The following is a 22,901-nucleotide window of genomic DNA, read 5'->3' as shown; positions in this document are numbered from 1 at the left end:
GTTCTGCAAAAGCACTTATGCACATTCAACATTACACTTAAATATTTTGTTGACTAAGCATGTGCTGTGTGGAACTGGGGCCCTTCTGAAGTTCTGAGCAATTGCAACTCCCCCTGAATTCAACTTTAGTTGTTAGTTCTCTGTGCTTTTGAAATTCAGGCCTCCAATGACTAGGCCAAGCCTATACAGTCAATAAGTGGCACTTTGATTAGAACTCAAGGTACTGACTCCCACTGGCAAGCTCATTACTCTAAATCCCCATGATTCTCCGTAGAAGAGAAATTACCTCTTCAATCCAATGCTCAGCAAAGTTTATTATTATTAACAGTATCACAAAGAATAAAACAGGAGATGATACAGATAAACTATTTATTTCAGTGTCACTTAGAAAAGGTTTTGCATTAACCCCTCAATGCACACAGCTTGTATTTTCTCTAGTCCATCAATACAGAGTGCATTTTAAGCTGTCAGCAGGAACTTCACACCTACCTCTCTGATGCTAAGGGAGCAAAATGAAATGCAATATATTTAGCTCTGAAGGCAAGTGAATGACGGAGCTGCTAGTTCATAGTGTTCTAAAGCAGCACCAAGGGGTAGTGCTAGAAAATGGCTAGCTCAAACATATCTGACACTTCAAAAACTATTATTTCTTTACTATTTTAAGTTGCATAGATATAAAAATTTTAAGGATAAAATTTCGCTGGACTGTTTACAGACAAGAAAGCTTGAAAATGCAATGTAAATATCATTCAGTTTTAGAGATTTTCATGAAGTGGACTTGGTGCTGAGAGTAATTTCATGTTCTGTTGCCGGTGAATGGCTATACATACAGAAGGCTGACCCCCTTCTCTCCCAAGAGTTGGGGGGCAAATGAAATTTGCATTCACAAATACAAAACAAATAATCATATAATGACATTTTATAAGGCAATTCTTCAAAAAAGGCCTTCAAAATCTGTGCCTTTTGAACACTTGCAAAAGTGTGCAAAACCTGTGTTTGTGTGAAAACTTGTGTGTGCAAACAATACTTTGCACTATTATACTGCCTTCTATCAGAGGGTCTCAAAGGTCTTTACACAGATTAATGCATTAACCCTTTCAACATCTGTTTGTATTTTCATCCATGTTTTATGGGTAGAAAAACTAAAGCACAGAGACATTAAGGCCAGTGTTTTCGAACTTGGAAGCCTAAAGTTACCTAAAGAGACAGTTACCTACATATGTTAATTTCAGTAAGAACGGTTAGTGCTGAGCACCTTTGATAACAGCCAGTTATTTAGCTGCCTAACTTAGTCCCCCATGTTTGAAAATTTTAACCGAAGTCTTACCAAAAGTGTGTGTCAAATTCAGGAATAGTGCCCAGTTCTTGACCATCCAAATCCTTTGCTTTCCCTTATGTGCATTCACATGCCAGTGTGCAAATGTGGATATTACATGTACAGATGAAAGTGCATGCTATTTTTAAAGTCCACTTTTGAAAATTTGGCCTTTAACATAAATATGTTTCGGGGAAAGCTTTTCCTTGTGGAAGTGAAGGCAAAAGACAGTGAAGTATAAGTGATGTTTTTCTTTCTGGCCATTGTTAAAGAAGATATCTCCTCCCCAAGTAGGATTCTGCCTTCCGAATCATGGCTGGTTTGACAGGAATGTGACTTTGCCCAGTACATTTGCTCTGGGCTGCCACACTCTCCCTCTTACCGCCCCCTCCTATTTTTCCCAGTGCATGTGTTGCGCCTGCATCTGATTTCAAAGCTAAGGAGGATGGTGGGAAGTTCCTGAGATGCACAGTATGCCCTTAGCTATCAGAATCACATCTTACAAAGAGTTTAAATTTTAACATTTATTTTACACATGCTTGACCTCGTTGAAATATAGCTTCTTGAAGCTAGTTGAAATATATGAGAAACTATTCCAACATTGAAGTTTCCATTACACGACACTCTTTGCTTCAGGAGTAGTTTACTAGCTCACCTTCAGAGTAGTTTCAGGGTCCCATAGAGAGTGGGGACAGATATTGACAGTTATGTTTAGTGCTCTGATTTATTTAACAAGTACACTGAATTTTTTTACATATGTAAATGATTGAACAATATTTTAAAATGTATGTACGTTGCATTTGCTAGTGTATTTCATAAATTGAGTTTAATTATTCAAATTACTTCCCATTAGAATTATTTGCATTTGTATTGATACTTTCATTGAGAAAAGAACAGGAGTACTTGTGGCACCTTAGAGACTAACACATTTATTTGAGCATAAGCTTTCGTGGGCTACAGCTCACTTCATTGGATGCATAGAATGGAACATATAGTAAGAAGAGAGAGAGAGATATATATATATATATATACACACACATACAGAGAACATGAAAAGTGGAGTAAGAGGCTAATTAATTAAGATGAGCTATTATCAGCAGGAGAAAAAAACTTTTGTAGTGATAATCAAGATGGCCCATTTAGACAGTTGACAAGAAGGTGTGAGGATACTTAACATGGAGAGATAGATTCAATATGTGTAATGACCCAGCCACTCCCAGTCTCTATTGAAACCCAAGTTAATGGTATCTAGTTTGCATATTAATTCAAGCTCAGCAGTTTCTCGTTGGAGTCTGTTTTTGAAGCTTTTCTGTTGCAAAATTGCCACCTTTAAGTCTGTTACTGAGTGACCAGAGAGGTTGAAGGTTTCTCCTACTGGTTTTTGAATGTTATGATTCCTGATGTCAGATTTGTGTCCATTTATTCTTTTGTGTAGAGTCCGGTTTGGCCAATGTACATGGCAGAGGGACATCGCTGGCACATGATGGCATATATCACATTGGTAGATGTGCAGGTGAATGAGCTCCTGATGGTGTGGCTAATGTGATTAGGTCCTATGAGGGTGTCATTTGAATAAATATGTGGACAGAGTTGGCATCGGGCTTTGTTGCAAGGATAGGTTCCTGGGTTAGTATTTTTGTTATGCAGTGTGTGGTTGCTGGAGAGTATTTGCTTCAGGTTGGGGGGGCTGTCTGTAAGTGAGGACTGATCTGTCTCCCAAGATCTGTGAGAGTGAGGGATCATTTTTCAGGATAGATTGTAAATCTTTGATGATGCGCTGGAGAAGTTTTAGTTGGGGGCTGAAGATGACAGCTAGTGGCGTTCTGTTATTTTCTTTGTTGGGCCTGTCCTGTAGTAGGTGACTTCTGGATACTCTTCTGGCTCTGTCAATCTGTTTTTTCACTTCAGCAGGTGGGTATTGTCATTTTAAGAGTGCTTGATAGAGATCTTGTAGGTGTTTGTCTCTGTCTGAGGGATTGAAGTGAATGCGGTTGTATCTTAGAGCTTGGCTGTAGACAATGGATCGTGTGGTGTGTCCTGGATGGAAGCTGGAGGCATGTAGGTAAGTATAGCGGTCAGTAGGTTTCCGGTATAGGGTGGTGGTTATGTGACCATCGCTTATTAGCACAGTAGTGTCCAGGAAATCGACCACTTGTGTGGATTGGTCTAGGCTGAGTTTGGTGGTGGGATGGAAATTGTTGAAATCATGGTGAAATTTCTCAAGGGCTTCTTTTCCATGCATCCAGATGATGAAGATGTCATCAATGTAGCGCAAATAGAGTAGGGATGTTAGGGACGAGAGCTTAGGAAGCGTTGTTCTAAGTCAGCCATAAAAATGTTGGCATACTGTGGGGCCATGCGGGTACCCGTAGCAGTGCTGCTGATTTGAAGGTATATATTGTCCCCAAATGTGAAATAGTTGTGGGTGAGGACAAAGTCACAAAGGTCAGCCACCAGGTTTGCCATGACATTATCGGAGATACTGTTTCTGATGGCTTACACAGCTGCTACTCTGAAACCTTTCATTGAGAAGCATCTCAAAGCAATTCCCCTTTTTGGTCTCTCTTCTCTACTCCCATGCTTTCTTCTTCTTTTTCTATCTGTTCTTTCCAAACACTTATTAAGCCTCACAAACACTTCTCATTTCCTCCACTCTTTCCCCTCTTTCATTGTGCCTTTACCCTAGTACAAGCTCCAAAAAAATAATTGCCTGCAGGGATCTTAGGCAGGAAAGTCTGCTTTTTCCCCTTGCAGGCCTGAGGGAAGGGAGCTGCAGCAGTGATTCATCTTCTCTCCTCTCTCTAGGGCCCTGGTCAGCAACGCTCCTGCTCCTTCCCTTCACTGGCACCCCACTATGCAGTTCTGAGCAGGGTGACATGAAGTAGTTATTCTCAGCGGATCAAAGTGGCTGAAGGGCAAAATCACAGGGAAAATATTTTGTATTTTCTCCTCAGTCCATCTGGGATGGAATTGATGAAGCCCAGAAATGGGTTTTTCTCATTTATTTTTCTCTCCCCATAACTCCTATGTACATTAATATGACACCCTTCATCCAAATGGATCCTAAAACCCTTCAAAAAAGTTGGCTGAGCATACAAATTATAAGATCCTCATCACCCATCAATTAGATGCACTCTATCCAGCGTTGTGGGGGAATGCGGCAGCTTTTAAAAAATGCACAATAGCACTGCACAAATATATAGGACAGGAAATTAACAATATATCCACCTGAAATTGTGGAGTGAATTTAGGGAGGCAGAAAGTAATTACTCAAATTGGAAGTGGGTGGGATAGCGGGGCTAACAGCCTCATTTTTGTGGCAAAACCTTATAACATCATCAGTGACCATAAGTGGTTAGCACCTAGGGTTTACATCCTGTTTGTTCAGGATTCAGGGAAAAGTGCCCTGTAAAGAAGATGCATGATCCCTCTTGGAGCTCCCAGAGTGTGTGTACATACTGCACCATCCCTTAGAAAGGGGCACTGTGCTTCCCACTCCATGCTTGGCTGGTGTAGTAGGGAAGTAGGAGTCAGTGGAGCCATGGACCCACATTCTCCACTCTCTGGACCCTCTGTGGGATGTCTTGTGCCCCTGGGTTGGGTGATGGGAGGGAGCAGTGCCTGTACTCAAGAGAGCACAAGGACTGTAATTGTGCCTGGCCCTTTCAAGAGAGCCTCCTCCTGCAACTTCCATGCTTGTATTTGGAGTTGGAAATTGATAGTAAGGTGTGTGTCAAAAGACTGAGAATGGCAAGGGGACTGGCAGCCACCTCTTACTTTCATACTCTCTTACTGCAAAGGGCCAGATCCCACAGTTCTCTCTGTAGGCTCAGGGCTTCTGTAGACTTTAGAGGATGGAGCAGGGAATGTGCTGCTCTCCGTGGCGCCAGTTCCTTGATATGTGCCAAGATATCTCTGTGATACAGATTTGAGCTTTGACTGCCTTTTGCTAGTGAGCTGCTGCAAGGTAACAGAGACTGTCAATATGGCTTCCGGTAGATCCCAGGTGCTAGATGGGATGAAGGTGCAGTGAACCAGCAGCCAACCCTGAAAGGACAATTCCTTCCCCCACATGAAAGAGGCCCTTTGCCCATGGGTCCCCAACTGGGAAGGGGCAAAGCCTCCAAAATCCGCAGCTCCCCAGCTGCACCTACTTGAAGAAATAGTACAGGGAAAACTCTGCCAGGGGAAATTCACTGATTTTTGTCCTTCTCCTTCTTTGGTCCCCTGCAGGGTTTTCCCTGGGAAGCGATGAAATGGTCCTAAAATAATCTCCCATATCTTAATATTCAAGGCAAAAAAACACTTTAGATAGGCAACATTTGAAAGCAAAGGGAAACATTTAAAAGAACCTTTGATTCTTACTAGGAATAAAATTCTTTTACTGTCACGAAGACGACTTTATTTTGTCTGCATGTTTATTTACTGCATGAAGATGCTGTGATGACACTTAGCATTTCCACGGGCAGCTTAAAATTTTCTGTTTTACAAAGGGGGCACCTTTTTGAAGCCTTGGTTGAGGGAAAAAGTGACACCTGGCGATATCAGGCAGAATGGAAAGTGAACAGATAAAAATGCAGATATAGCAACTGTTTCCTCTAGGCTAACTGTGCTGAAGACTGAAAGAGGCGTGGAAAAGATTACCTCCCAAGCCACCCTGGGAAGGGTCCCTGTCACCTTCTAGGCAACACTGTCACTGCATACAACACGAGTGCCTAGTATGTTTTTGACCCCTATTTGATTATTAATACAGCGTCCTGAAATATCCAACAATATCAGCGTACTAACAATTATGCAAAACTTCAACTGGGTGTCTTGACTTTGATTCAAATCCACCCCTGCAGTAGAAATGGCAAGAAGTAGAGTTAACTGATATCAAGGTTATGCTCCATCTACTACAGTCTGTGAGGCATAATTGCATTTTTAATTGTCAAATCAAATGGAATATAAAATTCATTGCAAGACAGTTTATCAAGGCAAAAAAATATATAGTTCTATATCATTTGGGAGACTGATTAAAGGAACTTGGAAACACATGGAATTCATTTTCACCATGAGGAGGGAATCAGAGGTACTGTGGAGTCCTGTTATATATATATTTTTGTAGCTCTTATGTGATCATTATAACCAAATGATCAGTACATCCAGATACTTAAAACAATGAATTTTCTAAATAAAGACCTTACACAATAAAAAACAAAAATTCATCTTGTAAGGAGAAAGCAAGATTTTTGTGGGTATTTGATGCCAAGACAAGTTAGTCAGCTTCTAACTGGCTCAAGCTGGCATTTCAACAATCTATAAATCCCTTTACCTGAAACTGAGTGGCATTTAAAAAGCTCCTATCACTAGAAACATCAGACATATGATTTACATCCACTCGAACCCTCATAACCGAATGACCTCTGATCAGCACAGATGGTAAATATCTCAGCACCAGTTAGAAAAATTGTTATGAAGTAATTTTTAATCCAGATGGACAAATAAGCACCAACTCCAAAATCTTCTGTATTAATGATAGAAGTGTTTTGCTGTGATGTCTCCAAGACCTTAAAAAGTAAAACATACAGAAGTTTCATATGATTCTTGACTCGGGGAGGGATCGTTTTACTTTCTATAGGGTGGGCAGCCGTGCTGTATTAATAATCTCTAGATAGTATATTTATTTATTTTAAATGTTTTATGTGCAGGGTTTGTTTTTTTAAGCAACTGTAGTATCTAGCAGAAGGAGAAAGAAAATCAATTGTTCGGCTCAATCTTCTGTTTTTCTGCTAATACATGCTGCTTCCTCTTCCAGTAAATGGAAAGACCTGTCTTTCCACCAGGCTAGGTGGCAGAGTAAACTATTATTTTTAGAATCAAATTGTTCAGGAACATGAAGTTAGATGTGCTATACATTATATTGATGTAATGCTTCAGTGCTTTAAATGTTCATAAATCATTTTCAAGATACACCAAGGACTTTTTTTCTTCTTATTTAAAAGCTAATTTGGTGCTGTGTGCTTCAGCCAAAACACATAGGCTTGTAATTATAAGACCTTTAATGCTCCACTACTAACCATCAAGGAAAATGGAGGTGCCCCAGAAGCTACATTAGGTTCTCTGATTTGTTTGGAGGGGTTTTTTTCTGACAGCTTTTAAGAAGGACCTTGAAATATTTCTAGTCTTCACTAAAATAAACTTGAAGCTGAAAAAGCATTGAACTGATTTTTAAAAGAGCTATAATTATTTGATATGGGTTTAAATTATCTAAACAGACCCCTTTTTATTAAACAGGGTCCATATCTTTGATCGAGGTGAGTTTCTTCAATAATGTACTCATTACCAGGGTAATTAAAACAAAAATCTTCAGGGTTCCTATTACCTGTGTCTCATAACCTTCAACCCATTTCCACTCTCTAAGGAGTCTGAAATGGTAATGTTTCACAGAAACCCCCAGTCATGTTGAAATAATAATGACTTGTGTTTGATCTAATTGTAGCCTTTATTTTCAAAGGGAAATCACAACCTGTCACACATAGCACTTTTCAGGGAGACATTACTCTTTGTTCACTTTCCCTCTCTTTGTTTATGTGCTTGAGTCAGAGAGATGAACATTTTTGCAGTGACTATAAAATTAGTGCATCAGATTCGCTGGAAATTTTACCAGAAAACCTCAGCAGCTTGCCAAATCATTAATTTGGTATGTAAAAATCTTATCAAAATATTTTTATGTTTACTAGATTCTATGGGCCAGATTGTCACAGGCACTTCTACAGGTGTGTGTATCAAACAAGGGATAACACTCCCACACAAGATCCACGAATGGTTAAAGCCTCTATGCTTGGGAGAGCACAGGGACTGCTGCCTTTGGCAGACCTATCGGTTCATATTCCCTCAAAGGGATAGGAGAGTGGCATGGAGGAGGTGAAGCTATGGCTCTTTCCTCTCTTCTGCGCCAGCACAAAGAGCGGGCAGGGAGAGGTGAGAACACTGATTCATTATAAACACAGGTGTAGCATGCACACTTCCCCTAAAAGTAGTGCAGTTCCACACTTTTCCAATAAAGGACTTTACCAAAATGGCACACTTTAGCTCTCTGCTTTGGGTTGAGATAGAAGCACAATATTTTTCTCCTGAGAACTGTGCTTAGTTACTATGGACCAGATTCTCCGCTGTGTTAGGGCATTTTGCACCATTCAGCCAACACACAGCAATCCTAAAGTGGAATTACCTGGACGAGAGAGGATCTCCCCAACAGGCAGAACCATGGTCATGTAGAGCCACCAAAGCAGTTCCTGTGCCACTATCCCTGCAGCCCAACTGAGGCGGCTACATAATGCTGGGGAAAGGGAGTATACCCAGAATGGTCCTACACTTAGCTGATGATTGGCTGCCACAAGCATCTTAGGCCCATTGACAGCTGAGGACACTTAGAACAGCCAGCAAGCTGGCCTGAGTGATGATGGGGACTGGGATGGAAGGGTACACAAAGGCAAGCTATGCACCCTACCATCTCCAAGCCACAAAATCTGGCCTTGGCTGTATCTGAGGATCATGGCCTATGATGATGATGACTTCATAAATACAGATAGATTAGCTATAACATAGAATTTTCCTTTTTTTAATTTATGAAGTGGTATAGCTGTGTTGGTCCCAGGATATTAGAGAGAGAAGGTGAGGGAGGTAGTATCTTTAGTTGGACCAACTTCGGTTGGTGAGAGAGACACGCTTTTGAGATTACAGAGAGCTCTTCTTCAGTTTGATTTAGTATTCTGGACTGGGGTTTTTAAAAATGGCCTAAGGAACTTAGTTGCACAGCTCCCTGTGAAATTCAGTGGCGTACACAACTCCCAAAAGTCTGATTGAAAATCCCAGGTGAGTGGATTAAGAACACAAGAATGGCCATACTGGGTCTGACCATCTAACCCAGTATCCTGTAGTCCGACAGTGGCCAATGCCAGGTGCCCCAGAGGGAAAGAACAGGTAATCATCAAGTGATCCATTCCCTGTCACTCATTCCCAGCCTCTGGCAAACATAGGCTAGGGACACTCTCCTTGCCCCCTCCTGGCTAATAGCCATTGAGGGACCTATCCTCCATGAATTTATCTAGTTGGTTTTTGAAGATTCAGATTTATTTCCTAGATGCAATAAGTTTGCCATACTTTTATCAATTTAATTTTCCTCATAACTTTTCATTTTAGAAATTGTATCCATGAAACTATAAGTGATGTTTAAACAATAATCCACTGGCTAGGTAGGCAGAGTGATATATGCATATATGTATTTGTTCACGTTTATTTTGTGAGGGATGTTTTTCATGCAATATACAGCTTATCAATTCTGCATTTTAACATCAGCAATTATTACTGTGGGAAACACTGGGTCAAATGTTCATTATTAAAAGATTTTAACCCCCTTGCAGATGGTGGCAATTTAACTCAATTACAAAAATTAGTCAATTAACAGCAGGAGTAGAGTTGGAGTTACATGGAGTGCCATTAAGAACTAGACATTTAGCATATTCCAGTACTTCTTGCCAAACAAGCTGTGTTAACTTAGAGTTAAGAGTGCTGAAATAATTAATATAACCTTTATTCAAATTGTGCCACAACTGCATTGCCATTAAAAAAAATCTAAAAATTGAAATGTTCACGTAAGGTAATCTGCATATAATTGATTATCAGCAATACTATTATGTGAAAGTTATGTTATACATTCCAATAAACAGTTTTACTCTAACCCAGAAGACATAATTATACTCTCTTTCAACATATACATCACTAATTATATACTTTACATGTCAAGGGTATATTTTTACATTGCATCTGATTTCACATGCACAACATTTCCTTTCCCCGGTGCACAAGTTTAGTCTCAGTTGTAACATCCTGCATTCAGCTTTTGTACTGAAGTGCCTGTCATTTAAAAGTTTCTTTGGCAGCTTTATTGACAGGGCCTCATGCATAGTTTTTCTGTAATACTATTTGTGAAATTTGTATATGAAAATTGAATTCTGAAAAATATCCTGGGCACAAGGTAATTATGGAAATGACTTCTCTGGTGAATCTTGAAGTACAGAAGGCTTTTCATCAGATATGGAGACAAAATTAGAAACTTCAAAAATCTCCAAAAGGAGTAATTTTAATTGTTTTGAATCTGAAAACTAACTGCTGAATTTCTTTGAAATTTTACCAAAAGCTTCTTATGGTCACTGAGAGTTAACCTTAAAATTCTGAAAGCCTAAAGATTTTTGGCTGTTTGGTTTCTTTCAAAGTATGGCAAATCAAACCACATAAGAGCTGATCGACCTCCAGTGCCTTCCCAAAATTCCCTCTGTTTGCCCAAAAGGACAGACCAGTTTTCCCACAATTAAGTAAGAGAGAATCATAGAATAGCTCAGCTTAGTGCTGCACAAAGAATCATGGGATGTGCCTCCAAAAGTCCTAGTGAGTCACACACATGGTTGAGTGCAACACCAGTAAGGACACAGTAATTTGGGTATGGCTCAGTGGAGTGGCTGTTCACGGTTGGGCTAGGCTAACCCAGGTGCTAATCATCCTGGCTAACTCTGCACTGAAGACAGCCTGAGAGGGGAAGCAGCAGTGGAAGATAGAAAATGAAGAACAGATTACAGCAGTATTTCAAGTTGCAATTCAGCAAAGTACTTACGCATACTTAAATCTGGATGATTTAAATGGGACATAAACATGTGCTTAAGTGCTTTGCTGTATCAGGGCTACAGTGAGAGAAAACCAGCAAGAAATAGAGGCAGTGGAAGTTGCACTAACAGGGAAAGTAATAAAAAGAGAGGACTGAGAGAAAATTGAAATGAGAGAAAGCAATAAGAGTCAGAAAAACAAACAGGAGGATCACGGTTCAAATCCTGTTCAGTGAAATGAAGGAAGAAATAAAGGCTATGTAGAGAGAGAGAGAGACAGGAGAAGATACAGAAGAAGGATGAACAGTGGCAGCCAGGGAGATAGAGTACACACTGTTTTGTTATCAGTAACATACCAGGAGCCTGCACACTTGGGAAACTGGTAGTTCCAGTTACATGAAGGAGGGTTAAATATTGTGCGAATTCAAATATCATCTGTTTGTGGATAATTATTCACATATTTACCGTTCTCACCTTGCTGTACAGTTCAGCTACAGTCTACTAGAACCACCCTGCATCAAAGCCTTCCCCCGTCCTTGTCATCCTGAAACTCTCTAGCTCTTGCCACACCTGCCTAGTGTGCTCTCTGCTGAGTGGATAGCAAAGTGAAATGAACTCTGCTACAGAGCCCAAAGGAGCAGAGCAGAGTGTAGAGAACCCAGCTGCTGCGTTCTGTCCCTTTTTGTTAAGTTAGGCTGCAGTGTGAAACTTACCAAAGATTTTGGGTAGCTTTACTTTCAAGCACAATTCTGAGTGGCAAAGGAAGGATCTTGTACAAGAGGGTGAGGGGAAAGAGGCAACAGACCAAAGGAGAAGTAGGGGAGAGAACTAATAGACATGTACATTGCTAAAATGATAAAGACATGAAAATCTGGAAGGACTGAAAGAGGCAATAAAGAAATGAAAGAGGATGGTGCTTGGTTAGGAAAGGAAATGGAATACAATTTCAGCAGGAGACTCAAGGCATCAATACGCCTAGTCTGTAAACAATGAAAAAGGAAATCAATGAGTTTGTGGTGGGGCATTTGAGTGTTTTAGCAACAATTAATTTCCTCCCTTTTCCTTAGTCTTTTCTCCCCTGGTTCTATGCCTTCACTTGTCTAGTGAAATTAGACATGTGACCCTTTTCATTGGAAAGAACTCCTGTCCTTATCATTTTGTGGGCAGATCTCTGCTGCTGCTCAAAACCTATTATGAGCCCTTGATCAATTAAGCGTTAATGACACATTTTGGAGAACTTCACCAGATAGGTAATAACCTACTAGAGGAATTAAGATGAAAATCTAGGGAACCTAATGCTTGTTCTTATTGTGTGGATCTCTGAACATGCCATTAATGGTAATATAAACCTTTTTTTCTCCACAATTAAAAAATAAAAATTCCAGGATTTTCTTTTTCCCCCACCCCTTGCTTGGCATAATCATCCTTCAGAGCACCATGGGAATAATTAGTTTAAATAACACTATCTGGAGGTTCATCGATGAATAGTCTCCTGTCCTTGTTCCTGCAGGGACTGCTTTTTAGCCTATCAGGAAGACAGATTTAAATAGTGTCAATAAAGATGTATAGTAAAGCTTAAAATACCTACCATTCTTGTGATAGAAATAGAGAGAACTTGTATCTTGTGCACAGTTAAACGTCTGGCTATTTACAGTGGAAACGATTTATGACATCCTATAACTGTCTCCACATTTGTTATTACAGTACTGGATACCAGTGTATTTACTATTCACCTGAAAACACAGCCAAGGCAAAAGAAGTTCTCAGCAACATCAATCATCTACAGCCCCTCGTATCAAGCCATGCAGACCTGCTGCTTAATTCTGCAAGCCAGCATTCTCCAGACAGCTTGAAGAATTCCTTAAAGATGCTTTCAGAAAAAGTAAGATACAAATCTTTACTGCAATGGAAAATGGAATAAGCAAATGCCTAGCTGCTGTCTTTTTCTGCATAAATTGACTTTCAGAGCATCAGGAAATGTTAAATATGCTGTGTAAAAATCGGCTTCAAAATGTTGCCATAGGAAAAGAATACACTAGTCATATTTCCATTTGCATTATTATTGAGCATTTCTTTAGGCTTTCCATGTTGGAAATAATGCAGTTTATAGAGCAAGAGTTGGTTTTATTTGAAAGTATAATTTTTATTTCACGTCTTTACTTTCCTCTAGTGGCCATACACGGGGAATTTACCAAAGATAAAGTGTCTTGAATTTTGAGGGATGATAAGCTATTATTTGTTCCCATTCCATGAAACTTCTGACTACTTACTGAACCTACCACTTATAGTGGAGGCCATTCTTGTGAGTCAGTTCTGGACCAATAGCATGACGATGACCATGGAAGGCAGTGTGGTCTGGAGGAATGAGAACAGGAATGGAAGTCAAGAGATCTTAGAGTCTAATCCTGCTTTTACACTGACTAACTTCGTGGCTTTGAGCATGTCACTTCACTTTCCTGCGTTAGTTTCCCTAACTCAAAAATAGGGATAATAGTTACTCAGCAACTGCGTGGGGTCATTGTAGGGTTAGTTAATTCATGTCTGTAGAGTACTTTGAAAATATAACATGCTATGCAAATACTAAGTATTTGTCACAGGGTGACTGGTCCCTGTGCGTAGAAGTAGGCCTAGCTCCTCTATGTCAAAGTAGGTCAGCTAAATCCAGCCCATTAAAGAGGGCGGTGCTACACAGGGGCGTGCAGTGGACAGGAAATGGGAGGTGGAAAGGAGTATTGGGAAGTCATGGTGGAGTGGAGCTAACTCCTTTGGTGGGTCCCTGGAGCAACAGGCCAGGTGTTGAGGAATGCAGTCCTGGCGCTACTGCTCCAAGAAGGGCACAGAGTTGGCTAGAGCAAAGAAACTGCACAGGATCCTGGGTGGGGTGGCCCTGAAGCCTGAGAGAAAAGGAGTGAGTTCAAAGACTGTTTTTCTGTATTTTCAGTTGCCTGTTTTAAGAGAATAAACCTTCTTAAAGGAGACTGGGCATGGTGGCAAGTCTTTAGAAGCTGGGGAGAAGCTCTGCCCTCTGCCAGTATTATTACTGTGACCACTGCCTTGTAAACTATACCCTCTGTAATGTGATCTCTCTCTGACTTTACGGCACTACCAGTAATCGTTTCACGTTGTCTCCAACTATTGGAGCAACATTATGATCTGTTGAGCAGGAATACACTAACAATACATCTTTCAATGTGGGAGATTCAAATTTGAATATTGATCTCAATCTCATTCTGTGAAGAAGGCATTGTAAGCACAATGCATGCCCATTTACCTATGAAGTCAGATGTTAACAAAGAGATGCGAAGTCAACAAGGAAGCAGTGCATAGGAAGTACACATTCGGTGAAGAAGGGGAGTCGAATGTTGCTGTCAGTTACAGTTGTGCAAATCCACAGTAACTCCACTGAGAACAATACAGTTCTGGTGGATTTGAGTGATGTAACTGAAAGCAGAATTTGGCCTGAAAAAAGGGAGGAACCTCATTTTGCTCAGTAGCAATTACTGATGACTATTCAGCAATAATATTGATGGGACTCTGGAGGGAGCCATGTCAAGATCCCCTGGCAAGAGCAGAGCTGCTGTGATATGGGAGTATTCAAAGAAGGGGGAGGAAAGTTGTACTGGGATAAAATATAAAAAGAACTTTGTGATGCAGATTTCAGCACCTTACTACTTAGGAACTACAGTTTCAGTCCTAACCAGGTTCTCTCTTCTTCCTCCTACCTCCTGTAATTCTTTGCCTTATTGAGTGGGGAGGAAGTAGAAGCCCTGGGAAATGAAGCCGAGGACAGTTGTATAAATAATGTTGCACTGGGAGGGCACCCTATTTTAGGAGCTGGGAAGAAAATCCCTTCAGAAAAGACAACCCAGTGTGATGGTTCTCTGGGTATCCAGGACTGAGGGTCACCTTGTAACTGCAACCTCTAGTATGAGGGAATCTTGATTGTGTTTGGCTGGGTGGCAGCTCCTGAATACCACCAGCCTGTCAGTCACTCAAGCCCTTTGCTCTGGGGTGTGCCAGCACATACTTTGCTTTGCAGTTTAACAGTAGGTGCACCCCAGTCCCTCAGTCCCTTTGAAGCATTTCTCTTGGTTATTCAGCCACTGACACTGGCTCCTCATAGAACTAGTAGGCCTGCTGTTCTGAAAGGAACAAAACACACCAGCTTGTGAGATTCAGTTCAGGATCAGCACTTTGGTTTAATATCACAACACTGAGGTATGTTTATAATGAAAACAATAAGTTGTTATTAAAGATTCAAGCAATCATGAGTAAGGATATTAGAAACAAATGGTTACATATAAAACAAAATTATAACACACTTTCTAGAGACTAAATTTAGCTAACAGGTTAACCTCCTGTCTAAAGAAGCTTTATCTCACCCAAAGTCTTTTAGAGCATTTTCAGCCAAGGTTGGCTGAGATCCCCTTCTGATGAATGTAAGCGGGCTGTCCATTTATTTTGTAGGTGCAGGATGAAGAGGTGTCTGTTTCCCTGCCTACATATATCTCCAAAGTTCACGGTCTGTCCTCAGGGACAGGATAACCACCTGTGGCTTGTTTTTTGTGTGTGTGTGTGTGTGTGTGTGTGTGTGTGTGTGTGTGTGTGTGTTCTGCTTTCTTGTTGATGTCACATCTTTAACATCTGACTTCATATGTAAATGGGCATCCACTGTGCATACAATGCTTAATTTACATTCCAGCAGAGAGCTGTACATTTCTTATCTCCTGTCTGGAAGAAAACCCGTTCCTCACCTCTGCTAGTGACTAATATCTTGATACAGACTTTAAAAAAATAATGTCAGTATATATACATGACTGCTTACATAATACCTATACATACCTTTCACAAAGATATTGATGACCATTGTGACCCCTGGTTTTCCATTAAGACCTCATATGACATTCTTTGATGAACCACAATGTACGTACCACAGTCAAGATATTGCTTGACCTCCATTCCTGTTGGCACTATGGGGTTCTTGGGTCACACCCAAGATATTTTAGAAACTTCATAAAAGATAGATTAGGTGGTGGGTTAGTTGTGTGTATGGACTTTAAGGACTAGGATTAAACCACTAGTTAGCATATGAACTCAGGTTCCCAGAACTGAAAAGCTAATACTCTAACCCAAGTGTCACTATTGCATCCTAGCAACTTTCCATACAGTTGGCAGCACTGCGACCAAGAACTAAGAGAATGTTTCTTGTCATGTTTGAGGTGCATTGACAGAGTTTCATGGTGAAACATTTATAATGAATCTGTACTTTTCTTTATTCTAGCAAATGCTACTAGTCCCTTAATTTCATGTGTACCAAATGCATATTTTAATACACTTTTACATAACTTATTTAAATTATTTCTAATTTGAAATTCTTTTGAATAGGTCAGAGTTCAGGGATCTGCCCAATAATGGGATTGCTTTATTTTGTAACAAAAGTTCACTGCTTGAGCCATTAATTAAAATATGTAATATTAGTGCTTCATTTGAGGGTGGCAGAAAACATTGGTTTTAATACTAGGCAGCAGAAGCAGAGTGGATATCCAGACTGATATTGTCTAATTTAACAACTTAATCAGCCTGCTTAAAGGCTAGCTGGAGATAGACATGGAGTTAGGAGTGGTGTGGTGCTGATCCTCGAGTGGCAAATAGTGGTATTACTATGCCTAAAAGTTAAAATTGGAAGACAAACCAAAAGAAATCCATGCAACTTATTTCTAACCTGAAACCCATTCCCGGTGCATGTACCTCCATACATCCCATATATGACATTATTTCTATTAGCATCGTGTCTCGAAAAGAGCATAAAATGTAAAAATAGCCTGGGATGAGGAAGGTTGACACTATGCTCCCTTTTTAGCAGTCAGAGAGCTCTGCTTCAGACTCAGTTCTGTCATAACCCCTTTTACCACCAGCCAGCCCACCTCAGAGGTCATTCTGGGTGGGCTGGGATTACAACCCTGCAGGACCCTGTCCACTTTAAACCTTGGGGTGAGTCTGTGTATATAGAAATGATGTTTTAAAAGATGTTAGCTAGCAGAAAGCTAGAAATAAGTGTATCTGAGACAGAGAAAAAGGAAAATAATATGGGGAAAATATTGCAATAAATGCAAGTAAATCTTTTTATTTGGGTTTTGTTTTAGGCATAGAGAGCTTTATTGGGTGCATCTCGGGCAAAAATTACAGCAAAAAGCCCATCACAGCAGTGATTGCAGAGTGCTGTTTGTTTTTTCTCTCTGTGCATTGGGAAGGGTTTTACCATTCATACATCATTCACAATTTGCTGCAGTGATTCTTTGATTTTTTTTTATTTGCATTCATTCATTAACATTTGTGTTAATTAAAGAAGCCCTTGTCTGTCCACAAATATATCAGCATTTGCAGCTTGCTTGGAGCTTGCTGAATGTATTTTCCAGCTATGCCTATTTTTCTTTGTGCCTCAAAATTATTCATTAGTCTGGTATCTAAAAGCATTTGCAAAGTTTGCATTTCTTTGTGCATACTGGTCTTGCAGGGATTAGCACAAATTTATAAATAGTGATGTTCTGTGAATTTAGCTGCACATAAGAAAATGTTCTGAGTGGACCATTGCTGTAGTTAATCCAATGGAACCCTTGAACAAAGTTTAATTACAGAAGCAGTTTTGAGTCTCTATGAGGAAAAATGGAACCTCTCATCTCATTTCCGTGCCAGTTTGTTTCTTCAGTTTATTTTTTGCAAAAACATTTACACCTTAATTAAACTATTTAATAATAATGCCTAGATCCTATGTAGTACTTTTCAGCAGTAGACCTCAAAGCACTATACAAAGGAGATATAATTTTCCCAATTGGGAAAATGAGGCATAGAGAGGTAAAGTGACTTGCACAAGGTCACCCAGCAGGCCAGGGGAAGTGCTAATCCAGTGCTCTGTCTGCTGGCCTACAGATTTCTGGATAGGTAGCCAAATATATATTATAGGCAGAGTGCTGCCTATAATTAAGGTTGTTCAAAACTTTCCATTACAAGACCCTGTTTTTCAGTTACTCATAACTTTCCCAAGTTTTAACTGGGCTGAAATTTTCCATGCCAGGGGTCTGCCTCAGGCTGAATTTTTTGAGAAAGCCTCAGTGAAAATGATTCAGCCATTCAGAGATGGAGATTTGGGAAAAATACATTGTTGTGACTGTGTTAAAAATTATTACAGCAGTTTAGTAGAGAAGTTCTAGAACCTCAAAGCTACAGGCAGGGTCCTTAAATATGGTGTGGGATGGGTTGCCCTGGTGTCAGGGATGTACCATTCATCATCCCTGTCAAATGCTGCCCAAATTTTCCCAGGTTAGAAGCTCTGAATAATCTCAGTTTACGCATGCTCAGTAAAACTTTTAGACTTTGGCAACAATATTTTCCAAAGATTCTCTCTGGACTGAACACGCTCCATACCGTGGCTGCAGGGGCTGAGTGGGACTTTCTCTGCACTTGTACCAGATGCAGTCACTGAGAATAGGGACAATTTCTCTCTCCTGTGTTGTCAATGCCGTCCCGCTGCTTGAGTCCAGGCAGCAAGGAAGAGAAGGAGGAATAGACCTGACTCAAATGCCAGAAGCAGCATTGCCAACCCCAAATGTTAAAAAAAAAAACCAACTAAGCAAACAGAAACAAAAAATCCCACAACCATGAGTTACACCTGAAAAATCATGATTGGCATAAAAATCTTGAGTTTTTTTAAATAATAATAATTAATAATTAACAATAGAGTTGGGGTTCTTTTTATTTATCTTCTGGTTTCTGAGCCTTTAGGGTGCATTTGCTTTATGTTTTCAAGCTGTTTCTCTGTAACTATGAGGGTTCAAAAGTTCCTAATGCCAGCAGCAGGGGCTTTAAGAAAAACACCAAATATTTCAAGTTTTATGATAAAATCGTGAGAGTAGAGCACACCCCCCTCCAGAACCTGGAATTGAACCCAGGAGTCCTGAATCTCTACAGTCCTCTGCTGTCAGCAAATAGCTGTAAAACCCTTTTCCTGATTGGAAAGTACACCTGGCAGCTCTCTATTGTTGTGTGCAACTGCCCAGCTGGCCATGCCAGCTACACACTCCAGATGCGCTCCAACTTGAAGTGGAAAGGAGATATTGGCTCTCTTGGGCCTGTGGGAAGAGAGGCTGTGCAAGCACGGCTATGGACCGGTCACAGCAATACAGACATCTACAAGCAGAGTGCACAGTGGATACAGAAGAAGGGGTATGATAGGGAGAGGCAGCACTGCCGTGTGAAAGCAAAGTAACCGCAGCAGACATACTAGAAGACCAGAGAAATCAACAGTCAATCCACTGCCAAGCTGCAGACCTGCCACTTTTACAAAGAGCTGCATGCCATACTTGGCAGAGACCCCACCACCACCCTGCAGACCGCTGTCAATATCAGCAAGAAGCCCAGACCACAGGCCCCTGTCATAAATACCAAGGACAAGGAGGATGGGGGACATGCGACTGGTGGATTCCAGCTATGCCATGGGCCAGGACCTGTGTGAGACTACCACAGTCCAGTCAGTCCTGGCAGTCGAACACCGACAAGCCTGATGCTGGGCGACGGATCCTTGGGTAAGTGTGTAAATGTATTTCCTATTAGAGTGGTGGGTCCCCCAACTTAGCAGGACACAGTGATTGCCTTTTCATTAATTTACTGGTACTAGAAGAGGTAGTATAGTATAACAAAGAGAGGTAGAGTTATCTACTTTTTATTCCACTGGAGAGTAAGGCGGCGGGATGGGAGGGCATGCAGAGCACTTACTTTGTGTACACAGGGATGTCCCTTGAATCCTTCTGAGAGATATTGATGAAACTTTCGTGGAGGTACTCTGCAATCCTCTCCTGGAGGTTTCTAGGGATGGCGGTAGGGCACTTTCCCACACTAGTTAGAAACAACTTTGGCAGGCACCATTGCCGTACGCAGGCTAGGAGCATAGGGGTCCGGGCGGCTTCAGGACACCAGCAGCAGCTGTGCTCTTTGTGCATTTGTTACCCTCAGGAGTGATATATCAGCTAAAATCACCACCACCTGTGGAAAATGATGCCAGTATCCAGTGCCATTGCCATATACTCATAGTTACATGCAAATGAGCAATTCCTTCCTCATTTCCCTCACCCTGGTGGGCCATACTCACCATGGCTGGTGCTGTGAGTGGCACCATGCACAGGCACTTCCAAGCAGAAGTGCCAATGAGCTGGTCTTGTTTAAAACTTTAGGGGAGCAAGGGTGGGGAGTTCAAATCTTAAGTTTCACTTTCCATTTTGACTGTCCTGACTGTGACATCTCTGTGTGTTTTATTTGCAGCTGCTGCTATGGCAGCCCTGAGGGATTCCCCCTCCAGACCTGTGGAACTCCGGAGCCAGATAAGGAAGAGAAGGAAGAGGACTCAGGATGACATTTTCAATTAGACCCTGCAAGTCAGTGCTGCCATCAGACTGTGAGAACAGGGCCTGGAGGGTGATCATTTCAGACAGCCTGGAGAAGGAAAGAGTGAAGAGGAGAAAGTCCCATCAGGAAAAGGAGAGGGAGATGCATCTGGACATATGTCACAGATATTATGCAGGACACAGCAGGCAGCTATAATCATTGGGATATTTTTCTCACTGAGATCCAATCTTGTGAGTAAACACCACCAGTGTCCCTTCAATCTACCAAAACCACATTCGTCTGCTGAGCCGGTAGCTGAATCTGCATGGTGCTATCAAGGTGGCCAGTGTATGGTTTCATGAGCAAGGGGTAGACTGAGTCTCCCAGGATCACTATTGGCATTTCAACATTCCCAATGATAATCTGCTAGTCAGGAAAGAAAGTCCCTGGTTGAAGCTTTCTGAAAAGTCCTGCATTCTTAAGATGTGAGTGTCATGCGCCTTCCGGGACCAGCCCACTTTGATGTCAGTGAAACATTCCCGGTGATCCACCAATGCTTGCATAATGATAGAAAAGTAGCCTTTCAGTTGAGGTACTCTGGGGCAAGGTGATCTGGTGGCAAAATAGGGATATGTGTGCCGCCTGTTGCTCCGCTGCAGTTCAGGAATCTCATTGCTGCAAATCCATCCATTATGTTCTGCACACTGCCAAGAGTTACAATCCTGCCTAACGGGAGGCGATTAATGGTCCTGCACACTTGCATGACACCAGTCCCCACGGTGCATTTTCCAACTCTAAAGTGATTTCCCACTGACGGGAAGCAATCTGGCATTGCAAGTTTCTGTGGTGCAATCGACAATTGCTTCTTCACTGTCAGTACAGCTCTCATTTTGGTATCTCTGTGCTGGAGGGCTGGGGCAAGCTCAGCACACAGAATGGGGCCTTGTACATCTGAAAGTTCTGCTCATCATCCTAAGTCTGCATTACGATGTGATCCTACTAGTCGGTACTTGTTTCTCTGGCCCAGAAGTGGCACTTCACATGCTCCAGCTCCACGAACACACCAACAACCTTCAACTGGTTCTCACTATGACCCGCAGCAATCTGTCCTCCAAAAAATCGTCATGTTCCCCACTGATTCAGTTCTTGCAGATCTGCAAATACCAGAGGATCGTGCATCCTGTGCTTGCAATGCTTATGGCAGTAGTGGAGAGCTGTGCAGGCTCCAAGCTTCTGCCAGAGATGGCAAACAGTGAGGAGGGCCATGCAGGTTTGTAGGATTTTGAAAAAGGTGTGATAATTATGGGATATAGATGACATTATAGGATGGAGACAGTTGTACACTGAAAAGTTGACCCCTTGCTTCCAGTCACCCCTGCATGACTCATTTCAACCCCATCATGCATTGCCAAAACATCTCAAAAGACAGTGTTCCGGACTGTAGCTGGTTGCACACTGGGTTACCTATCCATGGTATACTGCACTGTGCATCAATACAAATGCTCCTGGTGAGTACGAGCAATGCTTACAAATGGAGCCAAGCATGAACGCTCACGAGTGATATACTAATTGCAACAGCTTTTTGCCAATGTAACTTGCGTCGACCAAAGTTTGTGATGTAGACATGTCCAATAGGAGTCTTTCCAGTGACTTCAGTGTGCTTTCAATCAGGGCATAAGTAAGAACACAGGAACAGCCTACAGCACCAGAGAAATTTGGCTATTAACAGTGATCGTGCATTTAAACCATGCATTGTATCTGGGAAACAGGTCTTGGGGTTTATCTATATATATGAAGTTTAATCAATCTTCATTTTTCCAAACTTAGATTATCCAAAAACAAAACATCTAGTAATTGAGGTCCTGATCCACGTGACGTGTCAGTTGCATTGAAAAATATCCGGCTTATTCGAAGCCTTGAATTACTGAAATTACTTTTACTCAACTCATTCAGATAAAAAAAAGTTTCATATTATGGGCAACATAGTTGAGGATTCTTCAGCCTTTTATAACAAAAAATCCATATATCCATTGAAAAGTTTGAGAATCCCATAAGTCAGATTTTACTGGACATATGTCAGTGAATCAGATAACCTTCTCTTCTATCTTAAATATAATATGCCCATGTAGCTCCTATTACGTAAACCTTTTTATATGCTGTGGTCAGCCAATTAGCTGAATTATGTTGTATTGTATTTTTAAGATGCCTGACATCGTTCTAAATTAACATATTTATTTCACACTTGAATATGGAGACTTGGAATGGACTTCACTGGTATGGAACATACTTTTCTGGAGGGAAGAGAGAGTTGCTGGAGGCTATTTGAGTTACTGCAAAGTTCTAGAACGTGGTGAGACAAACCTAGGATGAGACAAGGAGCAATGATAAGGAGCAAATCCTGTGGGTCCCAGGCACAAGAATGTGTTGTATTTTGGTTACACTGAGGATGGTTAGGAATTGAGATGGACGGGGGTTTCATGTCCTCCTTTCAGCAAAGCCTAGCTCCATGGGATCTCTGCACACTGTCACAAGGGGAACTTGGTGTAAGCTCCCCTCTGTATGTCTGTATT

The 22,901-nt window shown here is 41.2% G+C and overlaps 1 protein-coding gene across 6 annotated transcripts in view; it reads left to right on the top strand.

The window, feature by feature from the left end:
- Positions 1-22,901, top strand: part of INPP4B (inositol polyphosphate-4-phosphatase type II B) — a 476,198-nt gene that overhangs the window by 351,406 nt on the left and 101,891 nt on the right. For all 6 annotated transcript variants that reach the window (XM_074950913.1, XM_074950912.1, XM_074950910.1 and 3 more), the window contains one exon: positions 12,661-12,838. In XM_074950913.1, coding sequence (XP_074807014.1) covers positions 12,661-12,838 — 178 coding nt within the window. The remainder of the gene's footprint in view (positions 1-12,660; positions 12,839-22,901) is intronic.

The sequence above is a fragment of the Natator depressus genome, chromosome 4, assembly GCF_965152275.1.
Source record: "Natator depressus isolate rNatDep1 chromosome 4, rNatDep2.hap1, whole genome shotgun sequence".
In the NCBI taxonomy this organism is placed as follows: domain Eukaryota; kingdom Metazoa; phylum Chordata; order Testudines; family Cheloniidae; genus Natator; species Natator depressus.
Note: the sequence above shows the minus strand (reverse complement) of the source record. Positions and strands in the feature narration are given on the sequence as shown.